Source organism: Leptosomus discolor, chromosome 27 (genome assembly GCF_034619465.1).
Source record: "Leptosomus discolor isolate bLepDis1 chromosome 27, bLepDis1.hap2, whole genome shotgun sequence".
NCBI lineage: Eukaryota > Metazoa > Chordata > Aves > Leptosomiformes > Leptosomidae > Leptosomus > Leptosomus discolor.
This window is the reverse complement of record NC_141417.1, coordinates 2,186,531-2,213,211: the sequence shown is the minus strand read 5'-3', so window position 1 is coordinate 2,213,211 and position 26,681 is coordinate 2,186,531. Positions and strand designations below refer to the sequence as shown.

The 26,681-nt window shown below is 50.7% G+C and overlaps 1 protein-coding gene across 1 annotated transcript; it reads right to left on the bottom strand.

Annotated features, from left to right (window-relative positions):
- Positions 1–18,299: 18,299 nt before the first annotated feature.
- On the bottom strand, positions 18,300–23,164 carry LOC104345373 (keratin, type II cytoskeletal 75). Its single transcript, XM_086478677.1, has 7 exons — positions 22,577–23,164; positions 20,991–21,208; positions 20,262–20,322; positions 19,565–19,660; positions 19,044–19,208; positions 18,832–18,957; positions 18,300–18,524 (listed from the first exon to the last, which is right to left on the bottom strand). Exons 1-7 carry the CDS (start codon positions 23,162–23,164, stop codon positions 18,300–18,302), a joined length of 1,479 nt encoding a protein of 492 aa, XP_086334803.1.
- Positions 23,165–26,681: the final 3,517 nt, after the last annotated feature.

The following is a 26,681-nucleotide window of genomic DNA, read 5'->3' as shown; positions in this document are numbered from 1 at the left end:
CTACAGCGTCTACCAAATCCACATCCCAGGTCGGCTTTGCAGCCAGACACGGTGTGACAGCAAGGGGTGGTGATCACTGTCGTGGGAAACCACAAGCTGAAGCGCTCATGGGGAGGACGCAGCCTTCCTCCTGACCCTGAAGACCAGAACTAGATTGTTTCGTGTTGTGAGGGAAATAGAAAACCTTAAGCTTACTTACACACTCTCACAGGGCTCCCAAGGCATACCCTGAAGGAGAAGGTCACAAGGTTATCCATCACATAACTATCATTTCTAGTGTTTTCCAAGCTCCTTGTCTCTGCTGAAGAGTCCCAAGGACTGAACGCTGCCCACACATGGTTGTAGTGGTACCCACCTGCTCTCTTCGCCCTCCGGTAGAGTCTTATACGTTGCAATCTCAATATCCAGGGCCAGCTTGACATTCAGCAGCTCCTGGTAGTCCCGCAGCATGCAAGCCAGCTCATCCTTGGCCTTCTGGAGGGCATTCTGCAGCTCAACGTGCTTCTCCCGGGCATCCTTCAGGGCACAGTCCCCACGCTGCTCAACATCGCAAATGGAGGTTTGCAGGCAGGAGACCTGTCAGGGGAGACACAAGAAACCTTTACTTTGCCTGCCCTCTTCCTTGCCATACTCAGCTTTGAAAGATAAATCCTCGCTTCTTTTGAAAGTCTCAAATTGGGAAGTATTGAGGTTGTTTTTAGGAAAGCTAAATGTTTCCAAAATCAAAGAACAATGCTGAAATACTACAGAAAGGCTGGACATGTCCCTGTACTGCCAGACTGTGTTTAAGTCTTGTTTTGAGGATACCAATACTTTGTTCTAATTGGAGCTAATAATTAAGGTTTTCCATTACTTCCCGTTATAAACTATATAATGAATTAGATGGTCTGAAAATTATGCCAGTTTCTATGGGTGCTGAATTACTGGTGAGTCATAATTCTACCCTACTTATTGGATGCTTTGAACCTGTGTCAGAAGCATTGTCTCCTGCCAGAATTCTTGCTGGAGCAATTTTAGCAATTTTCCGAGTGGCTGTAGCTAATCCAACGATCTAATTTAGTGCAATTAGTTCTTTGCAATAATCAAAATGATCCAACAGAAAACAGGCCAGCGGATAATCCTTCTTCCCTGCTCAGCACTGGTAAGATCTTCTCTAGACCAATGGAACCAGTGTGGGGCAATGCTCTTTGATAAAGATGAAAGAAATGCCACAGAGATGTAGAAAACATGACTTGGGATCTCACATCTAGGATCCAGTGAGTAAATAAGATCCATCTTACCTGCTTCTTCACATTTTCAAGGTCACACTGCCTCCTCTGGATCACAAAACTCAGCTCTTCAATCTCTTGCTGGTAGGACTTCCGTTCATTGCAATCTCTCCCTGCTGCCTCCTCAAGCTCTTGGAACAGATAGTAAGAAAAGACAGAGCTGGCAATTAATACTGGTACTGTACGTAATATAGGAGCCTTGCTTCTGTTTCCAGAGTGAATTAAACTAGGTTTAGAAAAGTCCTCGTGATTTTGCAGCTCCCGGGACTTTCAGAAGCAAGTGGAGCTTTCCTCCTGGAGCTTTCACTGTTCAACTCGCCTACAGCCTCCCCATTCCCAGCATGACTAAGGCCTGTCCCATTGCCCTGGATCTGTTCTGGGAATGTTCTCCCGGCTTTGAGACTCACAGTTTAGCAGAATGGAAGATTAGGTCCAGAAGTTACACAGCGAAGACAGGAAGAAAAAATCACCGCCTTTGCACTACTACTTTTGACAGTGAGAGAACGAAGGGAATGTCACTGGACACCACAACTTACCCTAGTTCTGTACAATGCATCCAACTCCACTTTGCTTTTCTGAGCTGTGTCCTCACACCAGCACTCAATGTGCCTGAGGATGCCCTCCGTGTCCAGGCCTCGGCTGCTGTCCATTTTCACAGTGACAGAGGTGACACAGGGACTTTTCTCCAGGTCAACGATTTCCTGGAAGCCATGTGAGTGGCAGCAAGCTGTCAGGATGTCTCTGTCCCTGGATTTCTTGTCTCACACTCCAGTGGGAGCAACATCACCGCTGAGAGTTTGACCTGAGCCAAAACCCAGGAGTTGAGACTAGATTTGGTCACATATGCAACTTGAGGGGTTTGGGGTTGGTTTGGGGTTTTTTTTTTGAGATGTCAAAGTCTTCCTTATCTGGGATTCCCGTTGCCTCCCAAAGAGATCCTGCTGGTTTGGTTTAATCAGGCCTAAATCAATGTAGACAAGGAGCGGCTGGTAGGAATAGCGGCCATCAAGCAAAGCTGGGACAGGAGCATCCATACCTGAGCAGAAGCACATTTCAGGAACTCTATCTCCTGTTTTAGGGTTTCCACCTTTGCTTCCAGCTCTGCCTTGGCCAGATAGACACAGTCCACATCCTAAAAGAGTTTCCAAATGTTTAGATGTTAAAATGGTGCCTACACAGAGACCTAAGGCAATTTCGTTATATTTTTAGAGTAAGAAATTTTGTTTAGGAAATGTAATTGGGAAGCTCAGATATCCCCTGAACAGCAACACCTGAGGGGTCCTAAAAGCATATAAAATATTGCTGAGTTTTTGCTTGAACAGCATCATGATTTGGGTGTTAGGACTAGCAAGCTGTCAGTTTAGAACGTTATACACTTTCTGCACTAAAGGCCAGAGCTTTAATGCTCTCTGGCAGTACGCCATGGCGTGGTTTTCTGCATCCATGCTTGTCCAATGACTTGTAACATTCTCAAGACCCTTGCCTTGCAAGGCTCAGAGGGAAGTCCTTAGACCTCCGCATCCAACCCTTCCGTTCGTACAAATTCCTTACCTTCTTCAGTGACACAAACTCACTCTCCGCATCTGTGTGTCTGTCCGCGTCCTGCTTGTATCTGTTAGGGAAGAGAAGAGACCGGTCACTGAGTCTTTCTGAGACTGGAGACCTTGTTTGTCTGGGTATTTGGGGGTCAGGGAGCTTCTGGCTCTCGGCTTTTTGGACCTCAGGGAAAAGTCTATTGATACGGACAGAAACAAAAGTCCCATCGGACAAGCTGTTCAAGCTCACTGCCCTGTGGATGTTTCTGCTCACTCACTTGCATCTGAACTCCTCAATGAGCTTCTCTGTGTCGATCAGTTGAGGCTCCATCTGTCCCCTCTCGTGCAGCGGTGCGTCCAGCCGCCTCTGCAGGCTGCAAATGAAGTTGCTGAAGACAGGCTTGATGTTCTTCTGGGATGGCAGGACCTGCTTCTGGAGTTGGTCCCATTTGTTGGCCAGCACCCTGTTCTGCCACTCTAGATGCTGCACCTGCATTCAGAAAGCAAAGCCACCTTCTTCAGACACATGCTTAGATGCATTGTATAGGGACCAGGCGAACGTGGGGGGAACAAGGCATCTTCTCTTCCGAGTCAGTGCTCCAGGGGCTCATTGTGGTTTGAAGGGGATGAGAGGAGAAGAGGTGGGCACTGGAATCTTCATAATCCTATAATCCTAGGGCAAACTGGGCATGCTGCTCACCCACTCTCCAAGGAAGCCGTAGACAGCACAGCCTTTGCAGCAGCTGCAGAAACCGTGGAATATTTGCATAGATCTGCATATCAATTGGCTGATAGTGCGAACCATCGACAGGAGACAATGCAGCTTTACAAGGTCTGGCTGCACAGCGAGAAGTCGACGGTGCAGAAGTTCACTAAGATTATCTTGGAGGAACGGCACCCTTCCACTATTAATAATAAAACCAGATGCAGCTTATCAAAGCTCATAAAGCCAGAATCAAATAACATTATCAGCTCGATCTGCACTTGGAGCTCATGGGCTGGAGTCACGCGTGCTAAAACCAGCACGAGGCTCATGTAATAGGATGAGAGAAGGAGAGGAAAGACCTGAGCACAGGAAGGTTCCCTTCACACTTAAACCTCATCATTCCTTTAAGTCCTGTCTCAGCTCTCACCTCGTCAATCAAAGAGACAAACTGGTTGTTGAGGCTCTTCACCTGCTTTCGGATGTGCTGGATTTCGGGCTCGAAATTCACATCAAGAGGCTTCAGCAGGCTCTCGTTGACATGCCCTGCATGAATACCTTCACTTTTACAGCTCCTGCCGTGGAAGCCTAACCCATGACTCCCACCTTCACTGTTGGCATGGATGCCCCTGCGCCCCCAGCCTCCGCAGAGCCCCTGTGCAAGGCTTCGGCCGGAAGAAATCCATTTACACCCACCTGTGTTTTGGAGGCTTTGGCTGCTGTGGCTCGAGGCTCCATAACCTCTTCCAAACAGCGCAGCAGAGGGGAAAGTGCTGCTTCGGCAGCGGCTCATGCCACTCGCAGCAGAAGATGACGAGGGGAACTTTCTTCCATGAAAAGACCTTCCAGCTGACAGCTGCTGGCTCGTGCTGGCAGACGTGATGGAGCAGAGGATGCTGGAGGACAGCAGAGCCCAAAAAGGGGCCCCTCTGCTCCGACACCCCCTGAGCACCTCCTTTATACGCACCTCCTTTATACACACCTCAGAAGTGGGGCTTGGTTGAGGCAGAAGAATAATTTGGGGTTTCTTGGGGTTTGCCTTGCCTGGCAGGTTTAAACATGCAAAATAATGCATAACCCTGAACATTTGTGAAATCCTGTGGAATTTTACTCTTTTTAAATCACTTCGTTTGCATACTCAGCTTGGAGAATCCTGTGGGTTGGGTTTTGAGAGGATTGTTCTTTCATTTTAGTGTGTCCTCCTTCCTTACGTTAATTACAGTTTAGCAAATGGCCGTAAGAGTATCTCTCTCTGTCAAGGACAAACTGTAAAGGAATATTCTGTTGAACAGCAAATTATAAGTGATTTTTGCAGTATTTGTTCTTTTCATAGTCACTCCCTTCACAGAAGACAGTATGAGTCCTTGAGGCACAGCCAAAGGCAGCCCAGTTCTTGCAAGCTGGGAACCATCGCGTGGACCGGACACGCGAATTTCCTTGCTGTGGTACGAGAGTGCAAAATACTTTTTTATAAACATCCCTCCGCACACCATCCCCAGTTAGAGACCCTAACTGACTGGGCAGGACTCATCTCTTCTGACTTTTGATGCTAGGTCTGCTGAAAGACAGATTTGTCTGAGAAATTCCTTTCCAGAGACCCTTCCTGTTCCTCGCTGAGTCCAAGAAAGTCTAAAATGACCAGCTCAGACTTGGATGCCCAATTTTTAGAGGAATAAATTAGTGTAGCTGTGTCTTCTCATTAAGTTTTTGGCTTCGGTTGTGTAGAACACATCGAAAAATGAGACTCACATGGAGAAGACAATAAATAGCTCAGAGAATAGGGAGCTCAGCCACAAGGTTGTTAACTGGATGCTTGTTAATCATTTAATTGGAAACAGCAGTAGGCTTGGCCTTGGTGGGCAGACCATGAATGCACCAGCCCCCAGTATCTTGCAGAAATACCTTATTAATACAGCTGCTGTATGGCTCCTCTCTGTTACTATCCTTTATATTTGAGCTTGTAATTAAAACCCTTGGGATACCTCAAGGCAGATAAAAAAGATTTATTAGAGTTGCTTGACAGACGGGGAAGAAAAGGCTGATAAGTTTAACATATTTGCTGAGAGCCTCACAAAACCTCAGAGGTGGAGCCAAGATTACATCTCTGTCCTTGCGGCTTCTTGCCAAAGCCTCTTTCAAAACAGAAAGGCAAAGGGTTTCATTTCAGATGATGTGAAAGAAATGGTTTTCCCCTGCTATTGTGCCATACTAATCCTTAACTTTTTCAACAGGCTCAAACCTTGGTCATTGTTTTTTGGCAATTAAACATTTAAGCAGTTCAAATTCCCAAGAAATGTGATAGTGTTTCACGTGCCCACTTCTTTCCTTGATTTTGCAGGGATTTTGTTTTTTTGTTTGCTCCCTGGACTCATTGAAGGGCTTTTTCACCACCTTTCGCAAGAAGGCTGATGAAAAACAAAACTGGTTACCAGAAACCTTGCTGGTATTCTGTCTCCAAGAGCAGCTGATGCCAAAGGTTTTCTTGTACCTCATTATTTGCAAATGTTCTGCACTGGAACAGCTTGCCCTTAGCCCAGCAAGAGAGATAATTGATGGTATGAAGTAGCTGGAAAGACAACTAGCTTAATTGCAGGTTCTTGACAGCACTATCAATTACACCTACACGCAGAAGAGCAGGAATGATTGAAGTCCTGGGTGTCTCACTTGGCTGCTTAAATACAGGCAGAGTCCATGGCAATCCCAGCTGGAAGAGCAGGATTGGAGCCCAGGAGGAGGGCGCTTGGCCTGGAGCTGCTCCGACTCGGTCTTCATTTTGTTCTTCCAGTTTGTCTTTCCTCGGTCTCCCACTGAATCCCCTCGCTGCGCCCGCGTGGCCCCGGTGACGATGTACCACGACGCCTGATGGTCCTCCTGCGCCTTCTGAGCAGGGGAGGGGCGATCTCGCAGCACTCTGCCTGGCCTGCTGCTAGCTAGGAGAGTTTGTCTCCTTTCAAGCAAGAAAGAATTAGCTCAGGGGTTTTGTTGCCTTGCTGTGGTTAGAGCCTACGGGGTCATGGGTGGTTTCGAAAGTTTTCCTCCCATAGATACATTTTGATAAGCAAAACTTCTGAACCTGGGTTTCCACATCTCCAGACCTAGCGAAACGTTCATCCATCCGGATCAGCCTCACCTCTGACTCTGAGTCTATATGTCCCCTGATGACCCTGAGTCCTCAAAAAGTAGGTGATGGCACCTGATGCAGCCCTTGGGCTGTTCTCAACTGCCCAGCTCAGGCTGTAGTTCAGAGGACCACAAGGTCAGCTCTGCCTTCCTCTCCCAGCTTTGCCTCATCCCACTCAACTTGCTGCAGGAGACGATGTTTTTGTGCCTTATTTGACAGTGGAGCGTCTCCAGGTTTAAAATACACCAGATCTTCTCCACTTGCTTCCATCCCGTGGATGGAACTCAGTGCACTCGCGTCAGAGCAATTGTGTTTGCTGCAGCTCCCTTTCAGGAGAGGAAGGGTTGTACGTGTATGTGGGCACCAGGGGAGTAGCTCCTGGGGTAATGACAGCTCATTAATGTACTTCTAATCACCAGGAATTTTGGAAAGAAGCCCAGCAATGAAGATGGGAGGCCCAGTTTTCATGGTGTGACAATGTAGCCCTGACTAATTTCACAGCTTTTTGCCAAAGTAAATCAGGAGGGAACTTCTTGTTCTGGCCACATCTGTACAGCGAAAAGGGCTCAAGCCCAAAACTCCATCAGTCAGAGAGAGACTGGGAGAGCCGATGCAAAGGCCAGCTCTACCCAACCACGGCACAACTTTTTCCTCCCACTAGGTGGTGGTATCTAATGCATCTTGAACATCCCCGTCCGCATGGGTTCTTGGTTGGGTTCTTGGTGGTGACATGAGCCTGCTCACACCTAGTTCAATGCTCTGACACCTCTCAGGATACCACTAGCAAGCGCTAGCTCACAGCTGTAGAGGGCAGCATTTAGAAGCCAGGACAGCCTGGGAACAAGGAGGTCCTCAGCCCTCACATGAAAGTGAGATTTCCCATGGATTTGTGCTCTGAGGTTGACTACAAGCCTGGGATGTTTTGTAAAATATGTGTGCGTCCAGTAAGGCACCTCTGGCAGAAAACCAACACTGAGGTAGAGGGTTACCACCAGCTTTAAGGTCATCCCCTTCTCCACCTTGGTGTCCTCCCCTCATACCTGAAACCTTGCTCATCACACCAATACTCTTGGAGGCTCAAGCGGTGCCCAGGCACAGGGTGTCAGTAGGTGCCTTCTTTCAGCGTTACATCCCGAGCACGTTCCTAGTGTTGTGATGACTGATAGTACGTGCCCCAACACGTTAACTGACATTAATCTGAAGGCCCCATCTTATGATCTTCTTCTCATTACTTCAGTTCAGCCCCTGAACCTTGAAAATCGAAATGTCTCTGGGCACAGCCTTAGGCACTCTGTCTCGTGGCGTTTTCCATCAAAAACACGTGGGCAACATCTAATTGACATAAGCAACTTGGTCAACAAGAAATCAGCAGCAGACATGTCCCCATGCTCCCCACACTGATGCTGCACCCTTTTTAGCCACTTTCCACGCGCTGTGGTGGTGGAAAGAAAAACCATCCTCTTGATCACCCCAGCTCAAATCGGTACGGTCCGAAGACCTGAAACTCAGCCTTGGTCTTAACGGAGCCAAATACACAAGCTGCTTACAGATACTAGCAGGAGTTGGACCACCTAACTGCTGAAGGAAAGAAACAGCAATAATTAAGCATTTTTTAAAAATATTATATTTTTAGACAACTGAAATCCTGGGCCAGATTTTTCACTCCTACTTAAAAAGGGATAGTTTATATGGAAGGAGGTGCCACAACACTCATCTCCAGAAACCGGCGATGTGATTACAGCTTAGCTGACAAGCAGAACAGGTTTTGAGATACCCTTCCAAACCATTCCTTCACTAAATTATCCCAGCACTTGAGGCTATGTACTACCAGTGTGTAAACAGTACTTAAACCAACTAGGTGGAAACACTGATCAAGCCCCTCGTATGGTTTGGGGGTTACCAATCTCTTTTCTAAGTTGGTCTCCTTTTACAGCCAACTGAAACAGATGGTTTCTCTGATCTCCAGCGGGTGATTCATCCCGTACTAAGGTCGATGCACAAATTAGGTCTTTTGAATTGCCTCCAGAAGTGCCTATTTCTCCCCATTGACTCTCCCTTCTTCCTTTTCAACCTTTTGCTCTACAAAACAGATCAGTAAAAAACTCACAGACCTCACCACAGCGTTCATATTAATTCTTTATTTCTCCTGATTAGACATGAGATGCTCCAGGCATCCTGGCTGCGTAATTATTTTAACAGTGAAACTAGAGCCCAGCAATGCTTGGTAGTGTGCAGAATTACCTTTCACAGCTTCCACGTTTTATTGTAAGGGGGGAGGTTTTCTCTTGATTGACAAGTCTTACCTAATCTCTTCGACAAAAAGCAGGGTTGTGACGGTGCAGCTCATTTACCACTTGGGTCCTGAAGAACTGAACGGGTTCCGTGCGTGATGCAGAAGCAGCCATTAAGAGGGTCAATAAACTCTCTCAGCTGTTGGAGGGTAGCTCTACATGGCATTTGGCAAGCCAAGGTAGACTCATACCACCCACGCGCTGAACCTGCGGGATGCGAGCCAGCGCAGATGAAAACACAGGCTTATCTCAGGAGGGTTGGCTAACCCAGCCTGCACATTTCACTACCACAGCTGACTGCTTCACAGATTGCGCAGGCCTTTCTGCAGTCGATGGGGGCAGTGACAACCTAGTTTGGACTGAAATACAGTGCCTAGACCCCCCTACATGCAGGGTACTCATAACTGTTTCCAGACTACGCTATAGAGGTTTGATTTAGCCCTTTGTCGCTCCCTGTCAACCTTCTCTCGTTGTTTTCATGGCTCTGTGGCCATTCGCAAATGGGTCTCCACAGTGGATTTCCCACCAAGCTGAGTATCTCACTCCCCACTGGCTGCCACCCCCAGGACTCTTCATAGTTGGATTTCTTTGGAAAACAGTTAAAAAGATCCTACCTTCCCTCCAACTGGGGAAAAGGCAGGAAATATTCCTGATGGGATTGCGACACTCATTATCTAAGTGGAGCGTTGCTGTATTAAGGTGACACAGCTGCATTGAGCTTCTTGAACAATCTTCCCCGGTTCTCAGCTGCTCTACTCTTCATTAGAACTTTTGATTGGACTTAAAGGAAGGTTCTGTGAGAAATTTAGAAAACATCTGGCTTCCTCTGCCTGGAAGTGATGATTAAATAAGATGTCGGCCAAAAATGGCTTACTTGGGTACAGACCATCCAACTTTTATTTGGGACCCCAGGGGGGGAAAGGGGGCTAGAAGCGAGATAAGGAGACAACGTTCATAGACTTTCTCCTCCTTTCTTTATCTGCCACTGCAGTGCTAACAAAATCTACATGGACGCTGCGCTCTGTCCCCTGGTTATTTAATGAGTGACTCCTAGATGGAATGATGGAACTGAGAGGTAGCCATGTGTCCTGGTTTACTTGCTAGATTAGGCCAATAGGACTTGTCCCCTGACGCCCAGTCTCACACAGATGTTTGTTATACACCCCGCCCCCGCCTCAGCAGACGTTCTTTTGTAAACACCTTCTTCCACTTTTTCACTGATTATTTCTTGAGGTTGGCTCGGGTCTCTATAAACTGGTTTCTATATTGAAAAGGTTCTTTCAAAAGTCCCATCATACATCTCAGAGCCGTACCCTCCCATAGACCAATACACACACAACAGACAGGGCTTCAAGCTTTTAGTTGCCAAAGATAAAGGTTCCAAACAGCCTGAGTTGAAGTGCTCAGAGAAAGCCTAAGGAAACAGTAGCAACCATCACAATATTGTCATAAAACAGAGGTGTGTGGCTGGAGAGTTCAGGAGATGGGAGAAGAAAGCTCAGGATTATGTGCGACCCGTTTGGAATAGCGGTGACTCAGTGGTGGGCAGGAAAGCCATTCTTGCCTCCAATAGCAAGGAGAATGCCTTCTTGCCATTCCACTGGAAGATATTTGCATGTAAATATGATTTGTGGGAAGCATCTCCAGAGCAACCTGAGCTGCTTCCAAAGACAGTCCTGTAACCCTGCCCTCAAGAAGACCACCGGCCTTCAGAGCAGCATTCTCCACTCCCATCTCTGGGGCTATATCTCCCAGCCCCACAGCTCCCTCCACCATAACTACCTTCCTCTCCAGAGCTAGCCCCACCCCCAGAGCCATACCATCCGCTCCCAGAACTGCAGATAGGCCCAGAGCTGGATCTCCCACCTCCAGAGCCAGACACTCCACACCCTTCACTGCCAGAACTGCAGATACCACCATAGCTCAAGCTTCCGCCTCGAGACCCTGAACCTCCACCTCCAGAGATGGACCCTCTTCTGCCAGAGCTGCCACCACCAGAGCTCATCCCTCCACTGTGGGGACTGCATCTGCCACTGCTGGAGCTGGATCCCCACCCTCCAGAGCTGTGGCCACCTCCAGAAAAGGAGCCTCCACTGCCTGAGATTCCTCCTCCTCCTCCATACCCTGAGCCGCCTCTTCCTCCTCCTTCTCCACCTCCAAAACTGGACCCATCATTGCAGGAGCTGGATCCCCAGCCTCCAGAGGTGTGTCCACCACCAGACATGGAGCCTCCACCAACTCCTCCATATCCTGAGCATCCCCCTTCTCCAAAACTGGACCCACCACTACCAGAGTTCGATCCCCACCCACCAGAGCTGTGGCCACCGCCAGACATGGAGCCTCCACTGCCTGAGCTTCCTCCTCCTCCTGAGATGGACCCTCTCCTGCCAGAGTAGCCATCACTGCCAGAACTCATCCCTCCACTGTGGGGACTGCATCTGCCACTGCCAGAGCTGGAGCCCCACCCACTGGAGCTGTGGCCACCTCCAGACATGGAACCTCCACTACCTGAGCTTCCTCCTCCAGACCCTGAGCCACCTCCTCCTCCTCCAAAACCGCACTCATCACTGCCAGAGCTCGATCCCCACACATGAGAGCTGTGGCCACCACCTCCAGACATGGAACCTCCACTGCCTGAGCTTCCTCCTCCTCCACCTCCAGAGATGGACTCTCTCCTGCCAGAGCTGCCGCCACCACCAGAGCTCAACCCCCCACTGTGGGGACTGCATCTGCCACTGCCGGAGCTGGATCCCCACCCACCAGAGCTGTGGCCACCTCCAGACATGGAGCTACCACTGCCTGAGCCTCCTCCTCCTCCTCCAAAACCACACCCATCACTGCCAGAGCTCGATCCCCACACATGAGAGCTGTGGCCACCACCACCAGACATGGAGCCTCCACTGCCTGAGCTTCCTCCTCCTCCACCTCCACCTCCAGAGATGGACCCTCTCCTGCCAGAGCTGCCGCCACCACCATAGCTCATCCCTCCACTGTGGGGACTGCATCTGCCACTGCCGGAGCTGGATCCCCACCCGCCAGAGCTGTGGCCACCACCACCAGACATGGAGCCTCCACTGCCTGAGCTGCCTCCTCCTCCACCTCCTCCTCCAGAGATGGACCCCCTCCTGCCAGAGCTGCTGCCACCACCAGAGCTCATCCCTCCACTGTGGGGACTGCATCTGCCACTGCCGGAGCTGGATCCCCACCCGCCAGAGCTGTGGCCACCTCCAGACATGGAGCCACCACTGCCTGAGCTTCCTCCTCCTCCACCTCCACGTCCAGAGATGGATCCTCTCCTGCCAGAGCTGCCACCACCGCCAGAGCTCATCCCTCCACTGTGGGGACTGCATCTGCCACTGCCGGAGCTGGATCCCCACCCTCCGGAGCTGTGGCCACCACCTCCAAACATGGAGCCACCACTGCCTGAGCTTCCACCTCCTCCTCCATACCCCGAGTGTCCTCCTCCTCCAAAACCGCACCCATCACTGCCAGAGCTCGATCCCCACCCATGATAGCTGTGTTCACCACCTCCAGACATGGAGCCTCCACTGCCTGAGCTTCCTCCACCTCCACCTCCAGAGATGGACCCTCTCCTGCCAGAGCTGCCGCCACCACCAGAGCTCAACCCCCCACTGTGGGGACTGCATCTGCCACTGCCGGAGCTGGATCCCCACCCACCAGAGCTGTGGCCACCTCCAGACATGGAGCTACCACTGCCTGAGCTTCCCCCTCCTCCTCCAGACCCTGAGCCTCCTCCTCCTTCTCCAAAACCGCACCGATCACTGCCAGAGCTTGATCCCCACACATGAGAGCTGTGGCCACCACCACCAGACATGGAGCCTCCACTGCCTGAGCTTCCTCCTCCTCCACCTCCATCTCCAGAGATGGACCCTCTCCTGCCAGAGCTGCCGCCACCACCATAGCTCATCCCTCCACTGTGGGGACTGCATCTGCCACTGCCGGAGCTGGATCCCCACCCGCCAGAGCTGTGGCCACCACCACCAGACATGGAGCCTCCACTACCTGAGCTTCCACCTCCTCCTCCATACACTGAGCCTCCTCCTCCAAAACCGCACTCATCACTGCCAGAGCTCGATCGCCAGCCATGAGAGCTGTGGCCACCACCAGACATGGAGCCTCCACTGCCTGAGCTTCCGCCTCCGCCACCACCTCCAGAGATGGACCCTCTCCTGCCAGAGCTGCCGCCGCCACCAGAGCTCATCCCTCCACTGTGGGGACTGCATCTGCCACTGCCAGAGCTGGATCCCCACCCACCGGAGCTGTGACCACCTCCAGACATGGAGCCACCACTGCCTGAGCTTCCTCCTCCTCCTCCTCCTCCTCCAGAGATGGACCCCCTCCTGCCAGAGCTGCCACCACCACCAGAGCTCATCCCTCCACTGTGGGGACTGCATCTGCCACTGCCAGAGCTGGATCCCCACCATCCAGAGCTGTGGCCACCACCTCCAGACATGGAACATCCACTACCTGAGCTTCCTCCTCCTCCTCCACACCCTGAGCCACCTCCTCCTCCTCCAGAAATGGAACCGCCACTACCAGAGCTCGATCCTCCCTGACCTGAGCTTCCTCCTCCTCCAGAGCTGGATCCTCTCCTGCCAGATCTGCTGCCACCACCATAACTCATCCCCCCACTCTGGGGACTGCATCTGCCACTGCCGGAGCTGGATCCCCACCCGCCAGAGCTGTGGCCACCACCTGCAGACATGGAACCTCCACTACCTGAGCTTCCTCCTCTACACCCTGAGCCGCCTCCTCCTCCTCCAGAAATGGACCCACCACTGCCAGAGCTCTGTCCTCCCTGACCTGAGCTTCCTCCTCCTCCAGAGATGGATCCTCTCCTGCCAGAGCTGCCACCACCACCAGAACTCATCCCGCCACTCTGGGGACTGCATCTGCCACTGCCGGAGCTGGATCCCCACCCGCCAGAGCTATGGCCACCACCAGACATGGAGCCTCCACTGCCTGAGCTTCCTCCTCCTCCTCCTCCACCTCCAGAGATGGATCCTCTCCTGCCAGAGCTGCCACCACCACCAGAACTCATCCCTCCACTCTGGGGACTGCATCTGCCACTGCCAGAGCTGGATCCCCACCCACCGGAGCTGTGGCCACCTCCAGACATGGAACCTCCACTGCCTGAGCTTCCTCCTCCTCCTCCTCCACCTCCAGAGATGGACCCTCTCCTGCCAGAGCTGCCGCCGCCACCAGAGCTCATCCCTCCACTCTGGGGACTGCATCTGCCACTGCCAGAGCTGGATCCCCACCCACCGGAGCTGTGACCACCTCCAGACATGGAGCCACCACTGCCTGAGCTTCCTCCTCCTCCTCCTCCTCCTCCAGAGATGGACCCCCTCCTGCCAGAGCTGCCACCACCACCAGAGCTCATCCCTCCACTGTGGGGACTGCATCTGCCACTGCCAGAGCTGGATCCCCACCATCCAGAGCTGTGGCCACCACCTCCAGACATGGAACATCCACTACCTGAGCTTCCTCCTCCTCCTCCACACCCTGAGCCACCTCCTCCTCCTCCAGAAATGGAACCGCCACTACCAGAGCTCGATCCTCCCTGACCTGAGCTTCCTCCTCCTCCAGAGCTGGATCCTCTCCTGCCAGATCTGCTGCCACCACCATAGCTCATCCCCCCACTCTGGGGACTGCATCTGCCACTGCCGGAGCTGGATCCCCACCCGCCAGAGCTGTGGCCACCACCTGCAGACATGGAACCTCCACTACCTGAGCTTCCTCCTCTACACCCTGAGCCGCCTCCTCCTCCTCCAGAAATGGACCCACCACTGCCAGAGCTCTGTCCTCCCTGACCTGAGCTTCCTCCTCCTCCAGAGATGGATCCTCTCCTGCCAGAGCTGCCACCACCACCAGAACTCATCCCGCCACTCTGGGGACTGCATCTGCCACTGCCGGAGCTGGATCCCCACCCACCGGAGCTGTGGCCACCTCCAGACATGGAACCTCCACTGCCTGAGCTTCCTCCTCCTCCTCCTCCACCTCCAGAGATGGACCCTCTCCTGCCAGAGCTGCCGCCACCACCAGAACTCATCCCTCCACTCTGGGGACTGCATCTGCCACTGCCGGAGCTGGATCCCCACCCGCCAGAGCTATGGCCACCACCAGACATGGAGCCTCCACTGCCTGAGCTTCCTCCTCCTCCACCTCCAGAGATGGATCCTCTCCTGCCAGAGCTGCCACCACCACCAGAACTCATCCCTCCACTCTGGGGACTGCATCTGCCACTGCCAGAGCTGGATCCCCACCCACCGGAGCTGTGGCTACCTCCAGACATGGAACCTCCACTGCCTGAGCTTCCTCCTCCTCCTCCTCCACCTCCAGAGATGGACCCTCTCCTGCCAGAGCTGCCGCCACCACCAGAACTCATCCCTCCACTCTGGGGACTGCATCTGCCACTGCCGGAGCTGGATCCCCACCCGCCAGAGCTATGGCCACCACCAGACATGGAGCCTCCACTGCCTGAGCTTCCTCCTCCTCCTCCTCCACCTCCAGAGATGGACCCTCTCCTGCCAGAGCTGCCGCCGCCACCAGAGCTCGTCCCTCCACTGTGGGGACTGCATCTGCCACTGCCGGAGCTGGATCCCCACCCGCCGGAGCTGCTGCCACCTCCAGACTTGGAGCCTCCACTGCCTGAGCTTCCTCCTCCACCTCCTCCAGACCCTGAACCACCTTTTCCTCCTCCTCCACAAATGGACCCACCACTGCCAGAGCTGGATCCCCACCCGCCGGAGCTGCTGCCACCTCCAGACTTGGAACCTCCACTGCCCGACCCTCCTCCTCCTCCTCCTCCTCCAGACATGGAGCCACCTTTTCCTCCTCCTCCACAAATGGACCCGCCACTGCCGGAGGTGGATCCCCACCCGCCGGAGCTGCTGCCACCTCCAGACTTGGAACCTCCACTGCCCGACCCTCCTCCTCCTCCAGACATGGAACCACCTTTTCCTCCTCCTCCAGAAATGGACCCTCCACTGCCGGAGCTGGATCCCCACCCGCCGGAGCTGCTGCCACCTCCAGACTTGGAACTCCCACTGCCTGACCCGCCTCCTCCTCCTCCTCCAGACATGGAGCCACCTTTTCCTCCTCCTCCAGAAATGGACCCGCCACTGCCGGAGCTGGATCCCCACCCGCCGGAGCTGCTGCCACCTCCAGACTTGGAACCTCCACTGCCCAACCCTCCTCCTCCTCCTCCTCCTCCAGACATGGAGCCACCTTTTCCTCCTCCTCCAGAAATGGACCCTCCACTGCCGGAGCTGGATCCCCACCCGCCGGAGCTGCTGCCACCTCCAGACTTGGAACCTCCACTGCCCGACCCTCCTCCTCCTCCTCCTCCTCCAGACATGGAGCCACCTTTTCCTCCTCCTCCACAAATGGACCCGCCACTGCCAGAGCTGGATCCCCACCCGCCGGAGCTGCTGCCACCTCCAGACTTGGAACTCCCACTGCCTGACCCGCCTCCTCCTCCTCCTCCAGACATGGAGCCACCTTTTCCTCCTCCTCCAGAAATGGACCCTCCACTGCCGGAGCTGGATCCCCACCCGCCGGAGCTGCTGCCACCTCCAGACTTGGAACCTCCACTGCCCGACCCTCCTCCTCCTCCTCCAGACATGGAGCCACCTTTTCCTCCTCCTCCAGAAATGGACCCTCCACTGCCGGAGCTGGATCCCCACCCGCCGGAGCTGCTGCCACCTCCAGATTTGGAACCTCCACTGCCCGACCCTCCTCCTCCTCCTCCAGACATGGAGCCACCTTTTCCTCCTCCTCCAGAAATGGACCCTCCACTGCCGGAGCTGGATCCCCACCCGCCGGAGCTGCTGCCACCTCCAGATTTGGAACCTCCACTGCCTGACCCTCCTCCTCCTCCTCCTCCTCCAGACATGGAGTCACCTTTTCCTCCTCCTCCACAAATGGACCCTCCACTGCCAGAGCTGGAACCCCACCCGCCGGAGCTGCTGCCACCTCCAGACTTGGAACCTCCACTGCCCGACCCTCCTCCTCCTCCTCCTCCTCCAGACATGGAGTCACCTTTTCCTCCTCCTCCACAAATGGACCCTCCACTGCCAGAGCTGGAACCCCACCCGCCGGAGCTGCTGCCACCTCCAGACTTGGAACCTCCACTGCTCGACCCTCCTCCTCCTCCTCCAGACATGGAACCACCTTTTCCTCCTCCTCCACAAATGGACCCGCCAATGCCAGAGCTGGATCCCCACCCACCAGAGCTGCCGCCACCTCCAGACATGGAGCTTCCACTGCCTGAGCTTCCTCTTCCTTTATATCCTGAGCCTCCTCCTCCTCCACATATGATCCCACCACTTCCAGAGCTGGGTCCCCACTCGCCAGGGCTTCCACCTTTTCCTCCTCCACACATTGACCCGCTCCATCGGTTCCTGCTGGCACCACCGGAGCTCAGCCCTCCCTTCCCACTTTTCGTGCCTCCAGATTTCACTCCAAAGACTCCAGTAGCACTCGCATTGTGGTCAATGACACCTGCAAGAAATGGAAATTATGTCCAGCTTATTCTTTTTACCCAAAGAAATTATATGCCCAGCTGGTATTAGTACTAATGCATGGCCAACACTGTAGTTTAGTGGTCATCGTCATATCTTCGAAAAGGGGCAACAGGGAACTTCATTAGCAGATGTACCTATGAATGTTTTCTCACGTGGTTGTGGCTTTAGTAGCTTATCTTTAACATGACTTACATCTTACTCCATGCACAAACACTCAGTGCAGCCCTTCCTTTCAGAAGGCCAAGAGTATGGGTTTCTCTCTCCTTCTGCTGGCCTCCTATTTCCACACATTTTATTACTAGATTGGTTTTTTCCTTCAGTTCTATCATGCACCGCATAGACCTATAGAATAAGTGAGGTGTTTCCCACTTCCTACAAATTTGTTTGAACTTAGCCAATACGTTCCAAAGTCAGTAGCTGAACGTTGACGTATTAATGCATATGTAGGTGTGTTCATACACACACTTACAAGAGACTGCACTTTGCTTCATTTTCCTAGGAAACTAAGATGGGAGCTAAGCTAGGTTGTTCTGATGGTGGGTGTTAAGTGCAACAGACAACAAATGGTCACAGTGCTCTTAAAAAGCAAAGCAAAGCAAAGCAAAGTCTTGAATTACTCACAGATTGTGGCTGGTGACCCTTCCTGTATCCTGTGAAAGAAAAGTGACATTGAAATAATGCATCCAATAAAGGTAAAAGTCAGGCTAGACTCTATCAGTAAGCCAATGAAAGAAGTCACTCCTTCCAGGCAGCAATTCATCCTGGAGACAGATCAAAGAATGGGACACACTGCTTTGAACAGTGGCTTCTATCCAGGATTAACAGTTTGTACCTACCTGGTCTCCTCCTCCTCAAGGAGTGACCTGTACATGGCGATTTCAATATCCAGGGCCAATTTCACATTCAGGAGTTCCTGATAATCGTGAAGAAGGCGGGTGAGATCATCCTTGGCCTGCTGCAGGGCATTTTCCAACTCTTGAAGCTTTTGCTGGCCGTCTTTGATGGCGGAGCTCCCGCGCTGCTCAGCATCTTTAATGGTCTCTTGGAGGCTGGTGTTCTGCAGAGGGCACAAAGAGAATCTGTCCATTCCCCGTCCGTGCGACCAGGATTTTCAAACCCTTCTGTTAGTACTTGGAAATTAAAAGACCTGCCTCAGCGACAGAACTCAGAAGACACATTAGACGAGGTAAATTGGCCCAAATCCAATCCCAATGTAGACAGCCAAAATCTAAATTGGCTTCATTTTGAAGAGAAAACATCATCTCTAGGTTTGCTTCCAAAGGACAGGCTATGTTATGGTGCACCGAGTCCCCGTGCAGAAGTGACTTAAATAGTTTAGTCATGTTGGAAATTATCAGCTTTACCTTTTTCCTTGCAATTTCAATTTCTGGCTGTAGTCTTTGGATCTGCCTGGTAAGTTCCTGGATTTCCTGATAGCTGTTCCTCAGTTGCTCACGTTGATTTACCCACATGTTCTGAAGGTCCTGGTACTGATGTGCAGAGAAGAGAACAGACATTTTTGGTTTCTTTTCCACTGACCAGACACACTTGCCTCCCTTTCCTGGTGTCTACTCACCCTGCCCTGATACATGGCATCTACTTCAGCTTTGCTTCTCTGAGCAATTGTCTCATACTCCTGCCTGACTTCTTCAATGACGCCATCCATGTTCAGTTCTCTGTGGTTGTCCATGGACAGAATGACACTGGTGTTGCCAACTACTGTTTGCAGCTGGGACAGCTCCTGCAAGGAAAAGAAGATTTTGGATTTTAACAGGCCACATGATCAGTCCAGGTCACGTTATGAGGAAAGAAATGGGACCCTCTGGCCGGTTGCCCACTGGAACTTCCCTACCTGCATCCCCCAGGTCCTGTTGTCCCACCACCAGTTTTAATTTTCAAGTGTCTCTTCCAGCCTTTGTGACACATCAGACCCCCTTTTCATTCACAGATGAAAAAGGACTTTGTAAGATCAAAGGCCAAGGATGATCCACTCTCCACACCAAAAAGTCCTGATCAGGAAGAATTTCTGGGAGCCTCCAAAAGACACATGTCCTTCAAGACCTGAGGGTAAGTTTTTAACCTGAGAAGCATACTCACAGCTTCATGTAAGCATCTGAGGAACTCAAGCTCCTGCCTCAGTATTTCCACCCGAACATCAATCTCCATTTTTCCCATGTAGGCACTGTCCAGTTCCTGTAAAAAAAGCCATGGGCATAATTGTACTTCTTTGATCCAAATTCCTCAGTGAAGTGCAATTCTTGCAAGACTTGGTACATTTCTTTAAAGCCTTCATTCCTGGAGTCAAATAATGGCCCAGGAACCTCAGATTTCAGTTGAAAAGCAGTTGGAACAAAGGGAAAGTTTTTTAACTCTTAGAAGAAAAGAATGGCTTGGAAATAAGCAAAGTAGCTATGGCAATAAATGTGCTCTTGGAGAAAATGTAGACAAGTAGAATGTAGAAACAGACTTGGTTAGTTTGTCTAATAAAAAGTTGTCTTAATTTTCCATTCTCTAAGCCACCTATAGACATTATTTAATTGTCTAATAACAATGCCTCGTCTAGGTTGTGACTGAGTGAACAAAGACCAGCACTTTTTAGATATTCATCTTACAAAGGACCAACTCAGTCTCTAGAGGAAAGGATTTCTCTCCAGTCTTGCAGTAAAAGCTCAGGTTTTCCAGTGCTTCAGTTAGAGGAGAGTTAGACAAAGTTAAGCAAGGACCTGGCTTTTGAAAACCTCAGCAACCATCCAGTTATTGCTTTGATTTAGCTCAATGTCTTGGATTACTTTACCTTTTTAAGCTCCACAAACTCCTCTTCCTTAGACGCACGCTTGTTGATCTCATCCTCGAATCTGTTGCAGCAGAGAAAAGAAACAGGTAGCTCATCGCCTGTCTTGCTTTTTCAGTCAAGTGGATCAGAAACCAAAGGAAATCATCCAAAAAGGGAATGTGTCAAGTTTTCATTCAACTGCAATTTCTAGCCACTGCAAAGGCAACTGCAAACCCCCTGCAAAACTGTGCGCTAAGCCAGCAAAACCGGATAGATACACGTCGCTTCTGACAACCTAGCAATTCTGAACTAAACTTCCTGTATTTCAGAGCCGGGGACGTGTATTATCTTTTGGGTGGAGCTAATCCAGAAGAAGTGACGACTCTTCTCAACCTGAACTTGCTGCTCAGCTCTGTCCCTCCCCTCCCCACTGTCCAGGTTGACCACAACTCCCAGCAAGAGTCCTGGGTTACTCACTGCTTGGGGGAGGAAGGGCATCAAGGAGGACAGGAGGAGAGAAGAGCAGGATAGATCTCCAGGGCCTGTGGTTTTTCTCTTACTGCTCTGGGTTCTACCAAATCTGCTTTAGTCTTCCAGCATCAAAGTCAAGTCCCAAAACGAACCTTCTGCAGAGTGGTGCTATAAAGGCTACAAAACTCTTGAAGGTGTGAAGCTAAGCTATGCCAAGGCATGATTAGCATTGCCTTGGAACACTCCAGCACGGTTTTTCCCAGACTTGCGATTATTCACCTCTTTTTATAATCTTCAACAAGCTGAAGCATGTTATACGCTTCCGGATCCAGCTGCTCCTTGTGGTTCTGGAGTGTCTCTAGCTGCCTCTGCAGGTTGCTGATATAAGATTGGAAGAAAGAGGTGATATTTCTGCTCTCCTCCGGTCGGGTACTTTGCTGCTGCAGAAGTTCCCATTTGGCCATCAGAGCCTGGTTCTGCCGCTCAAGACATTGAACCTGAAAGGCAAAGCAGAAGAGTGTCTCAGCCCCTGGAAAGCTCTGGGGGAAACACCAGCATCAGAATTGGTCCCTAGAGCAAAACAAATCCTAATTAATATTTCCAACATTTAGAGGTTTTGTCGGGTGGGACCAACAGCAGTAACACCAGTACCAATACATGAGACAGCCTAGACTAATGGGGGACACGTCTTTGTGTTTTCCCAATCTGTTGCATAAGAAGGGTATGATTTTATTGCTGTTTCTCAAAGCTGACACTGAAATCTTTGCTGGCTTTTCATCTCTTAAATGCACAATATTTAGGGGGAAGATCAGATGGAGAGAGACTTCAGTTGTTTCTGAAGTACCTTAGACACCCAAATACATGAGAAGAGCTAGCGGCCTCGCAGAAGACCGCACAGGACCTCTCTCTTCCTAGATATACCTTGCCTTAGAGAAAAAGGTCAGACCTATAACACGCAGAGCTGGTGTTTTTGGAAACCAGAGGGGTAGCGTCTCTTCAGCTGGGACACTGAACAGGTTATATCCTGGAAGCTGACATCCAGGAGGTTTCAAAAATAAAACAAAACAAAGAGTCAAAGGTGATCCTATTTTTCAGGACTAGGCATACTTGAAACTTCTGGGTGTAACCAACCCCTTTTCTGTAGAGTAACACAAGAAGCCCTGAAGTCTTCATGTGTAACAAATAATACAAGCTTCCACCCTATGCAGAGGCATGTCACCACCCGAAGAAAGGCACATGTCAGGTCTGCGTGGGTGGAAGTGTTTTTGTGGCTGTTTTGTTCCTGTGTCTATGAGTGGAAATGAAAGAGAAGACAGGACTGCAGACAGAAGGGAAAGTATTGGAGCGTGGACCAAGAAAGAGGTGAAGAAGAAAGATGTGGGGGCCACTGGCCACCTGAAAGAGGCTAGGACCTCCAAGCAAAGAAGTAACTTGTTTTGTAATTTAGAGAAACGCAACATTTTGCTTTGCCTGAGGAAAAGAAACAGAACACATCAAGGATGTCCAAGTCCACCGCCCATTTTTCCTGCTAGCATCAATAATTCCCAAGCACCAGAATATTACGAGCCACGCAGAAACTCTTTTCCTCAAAAGAGAAGTGAGTTAACGTGTCTGTGACATCCCAGTGGTTTGTTACTGTCCTGCCACAAAAGACAACTCAGAGATACTTATCCCAGGGCTAAATGTAAGCGGTTCATGCAGCGGCGTTTAGAGCAAGCTATTAAGAACTTCACACCAGCACAAGGGAATCGAGCCAACTGTTGAGCGAGAAGATGCAATGTAAAGGTATCCCCACAACTCAGACAGAGCAGCACCCCTTATATTTCCCCCTTCCCAGATAACAGAAAAAGAGAGCAGGGACTCACCTTATCGATGAATGATGCAAATTTGTTGTTGAGAGCCTTAATCTGCTCTTTCTCATCTGTCCGCACCCTCTGGAACTCGAGGTCAACTTGTATTGGTATTGGCCTCAGCAGGTTGGTATTGACATGGACCTCCTCGATGCCTCTGCAGACACCAGGCTGCCCAAAACCCTGTCCAGCCCCTTGTTCACCAAGGGCACCTCTACCAAGGCTTCCTCCAAGTACCTCCCTGCCTGAACTTCTTCCACATATGCTACCAAGCCCTGCTTCACCACCTTGAAAAGCTCTCACAAAATATCCTCTTCTACCAAAGCCTCTATCAAGATGTCTCCTACCACCAAATCCCAGGCACCTCCCATATCCTATTCCTTCTCCTCCGTAGCCTCCACCAGTAGAAAGATTCCTAAACCCACCAAGGTTGTAGAGACTCCTGCTGCCATAACCGTACCCGTAACCACTGTATCTTCCTTCTCCTCTATTGCCTTCATAAAGGCTTGTGGCAAATGAACTTCTCCCGCCACCCAGCGTGCCACAGTGGGCAGAAGAAGAACTGAAATTCCCATCTCCAAATCTGGAGAAGTGTTGGCTCATAGCGTCACTTTCAGAGCCTTAAGAGAAGGCGAGAGAGCAGGTGAGGAAGGTTGTAAAATAGGAGGAGAAATGAGAGTGAAGGATACTCCTCTGGTGGGGGTGATGGAAGTTCTCCTTTATACGTTCTGGAGGAGTTCATCTCCATTCCGTGGTAATTAGCAGGTCTGTTAATGTTGTTATTGGGTTTGGTTTATCAGGCGGCAATTAATAGCTGAAGAGAGGTCAGAGTAAACACCACGCACCAACGGAGCAATTGTGAAACTTCCCAAATCCTGCTTGACTCATGAGTTTGTTAGATGAGATTCCCTTATCTCATTAGCCTGCCCTCCATCATTAATTACGGTTCACACAGTTACCCAGGCACGTTACCACGGTTCGTTCTCCCTCAAATTTCCCCACCTCTTTTGGCATTTCGTTTCGTGAGACAGAAGGCCTGGATATTGTCCTCACAGTGACTTCAGGGTGGCTCACCTTGCTTTGCTGCATTGCCAGGAGCACCTACTACAGAAAGCAAAGGCTGCCGCTCCCTTAGCTCCCCACCGTCTTTTCTCTCATTCCCGGTACATCTACCCGTGAGTAAGGACTGCTCCTGCAGGGCTGCAGGGAGAGGGAAGGTGTTGAGATCTGGTCTTCTTGCTAATGGCATTAAAAAAAAAAAAATCTTCCTTCAGTTCATAAAGCTGAAACGGTGTCTAGAAAACAAAAAAAAAAAGTGGAATCTCTCCATATTTTTCTCAATTTAACTTTAGATAAACGGGGAAAAAAGCTCTGAGAGAAACTTTAACCAGTTAAACCAAACATCCACACATTTAGCTATTAAATATTAAGATGAGGTCACCGTAGAGAACAGATGACCATCACTTCCATATACCAGGGTTCTTGGTCCTTCTACTCTCGGCTGCTCCTGCTTTTCCGTGTGGGATAGTTAGGCCATGAACTGAAACTATCTGTTTGTGTTTTAAAGGCCCCACCACTGGATAGCTGAGATACCAAATACAGAGCTGGGCTCCAAGCTGTTCTACCCAGATTCTCCTACTGAGCCTCTGCCTCTTTCCTCTCCTCACCTCTATGCAACACTCCACCTTCCCAGTCTGAGCACACTCCAGTGCAAGGCTCAATGGCCATGGACTCCTTAAAAAGCATTTGGGAGCCAAGTTCTGCTGCTGACAACGCCACTGGGAGTCTTCAGCCTTGATTAATGTCTCTAGAAAACAACTGAGATCCGATACACTCTCCCCAAAAGCACTGGTGGAACAATTTCCACATGGCAAGCACCTCCCCTTTGTCCCCTACACAACATTAGGAGGAGCTGGGCTTCTCCTGAAGGGGATGTTCTTCCTTCCAAAGGTGCTGGATAAAGCCACACTGAGAACCTCTCAGTTACATAGAGGTTATGTGGTCAGGGCTTTGTAATCCTTGCTCTGGCTCCCTTTGGAGTGCCTCATAAATCCTCTAAATGAAAGGTTTGTAGGGAGAAGTTGTTAGACCAGCTGTTATCAGACCGGCTGAAATATCTTGAGGTGGGCAAAATTTTGGATCCTCAGCGACCAGATGAAAGGTTTTTTCCCCAGAAGTGGACACCCTGGTATTTTCCAGACAACCAGGTGAGAAGTGCTACTTTCCCTACCAAACTTGGTCTGTCATAGCAATGGCCAACTGCTATCCCAGACCTTCCATTTGTGCTACTTTTTGTAATTAAACTTTACTAGTTACCTACGTTTTCCTGAGAATTTCAACCAAATTTCCCACTGGATCTCCCCTTTTTATATACCTTTATTAAAATGTGGCTTGGATTGAGAATCCTGTATCCCACCGGAAAGAATAATTATGGTGAACAGAAAAAACGTGCAATGATCATGATTTTACAAGTGAGGGGGAGGGGGAATCTGGAAACAGATCCATTTCAACGCATCTGGGTAAGGTTTGCCAAACCATTAGAATATTACAAAAAAAACCTTTCCTGTTCTGTTTCAGTTGGGCTCAATATTTCCTAGACTCTGGTGCATCTCAAGAGAAACCAACGTTCAGTCGAGCTGAGAGGTGCTTTCAGAGCTGTATCCACTCCCTGCAAAATTCTGTGTAGGACAAACTGCATTTGAACGACGCTAAGACTGAAATTCATGTGTGATCTTGGAGCTGTTACCAGGCTCAGGTAAAGATTAGGAGGACAATATATGACTTCCCATCAGGAGGAGGTGAGACTCCATGGATGTGCCCCGTGATTTGCCTTGTGAGGTCCAAGCTAAAACGTCCCTTTTCCTTGCCTTAACTAACGATTCCTCGGCAACACGCATAAGAGTTTCTAAAGGGTTGCTGTCGTTCACCTGCCTGTGGAGCTTGTGAATGACTACTTTGGGTGCAATTCCTCTTCATCCCCACTCTCTTAATTTCGAGAGTGGCTCATTCCAACACACGCTGCACCAGGCAATACTTTAGATCATCCACATAGATCTTGGAAGGAAGTGTTATGACCTAGGGGAGGGAACACCCACAGGCCAAACGAGCCAGCTCCGTGTGGAACAATGGTCAGAGAGGTGTCTATCCAAAAATCACTTCCCTAAATACATACATCGACACGCTGCGGGAAGCAAACCAGGTGGCATTTCATACAGATCTGTTCATCCTTCAGTGATCTCTGAGGCATCCACGTCCTGCTTGAGAAGGCCTCCTGCAAACCCTGCAGGAGAAGAGCAGCCAACCTACCCCACGTGCCACATAATCCGGAGCACAGCGTGTAGGCTGCTGTTGTGATCGTCGCTGGCACCAGCTCAGCCTTGGCACAACAGACCAAGCCACACCTGAACCTGTCGAGCTGGCTACAGAAGCAGCGACGCATCCAGAGAGGTGGTCATGCGTTCTGCGGATGAAGGGGGCTTCCTGTGAGACCTTCCTCTTCCCTGCCCTGACTTGGCACTGCTCTTGGGTGTGCCTGGGTAGCTTCTGCTCTGATCCTTTGAAAGAAACAGCGAAGCCATTCCCACCATGCACAGACCAAAAGGACCACAGGTTCAACCAACATCCTCACCACCCAGAGGGGTTATCACAGAATCTACCGGGAACTGGAAGGCCTCAGAGGCTATTCAAATAGCCACATGGTCAACCTGGCTTTTTGTTGTTGGGGATTTTTAAGAGAGATTTAAATTGCATCCCAAAAGTTATTCATGTAGAATTGACTGCCTGGTCTTCTTCTATAGCTGTTGGAGCAAGCACAGAATGTCCACGTGTTGTTCCTCCCATCCACAACACTCAGTGAAGCAGGTGATGGTGTCTGTCCCATTTGGAGAAGCCTCTGAGATAGATGACACGGCTGCACCTTTCTGGATGGTCTCGTTTCCCTCTACGGACCACAAGGGAACTTGGAGAGCTCACTCAATTCCTGCCTTTCAGGTGGTGAAAGTAGTGTAAGTGGAGCCGTCCTCCCTCAGACCCGTGTCACAGAGACTGCACCGAGGAGTAACGTTTTCAAACTATAAAGACAATTCACAAACAGACCCAAGCTTTAGTCCTTTGAGCACAA

What these genes read in the sequence shown, in the direction of transcription:
- LOC104345373 (XM_086478677.1), bottom strand. Translation starts at nt 23,164, where the DNA reads ATGAGCCAACACTTCTCCAGATTTGGAGATGGGAATTTCAGTTCTTCT. An exon ending in AGTTTGTGGAGCTTAAAAAG is followed by an intron (nt 19,661 to 20,261) that starts GTAAAGTAATCC and finishes CTTTTTTTACAG; the next exon opens with GAACTGGACAGTGCCTACAT. An exon ending in ATGCCATGTATCAGGGCAGG is followed by an intron (nt 18,958 to 19,043) that starts GTGAGTAGACAC and finishes TCTGCACATCAG; the next exon opens with TACCAGGACCTTCAGAACAT.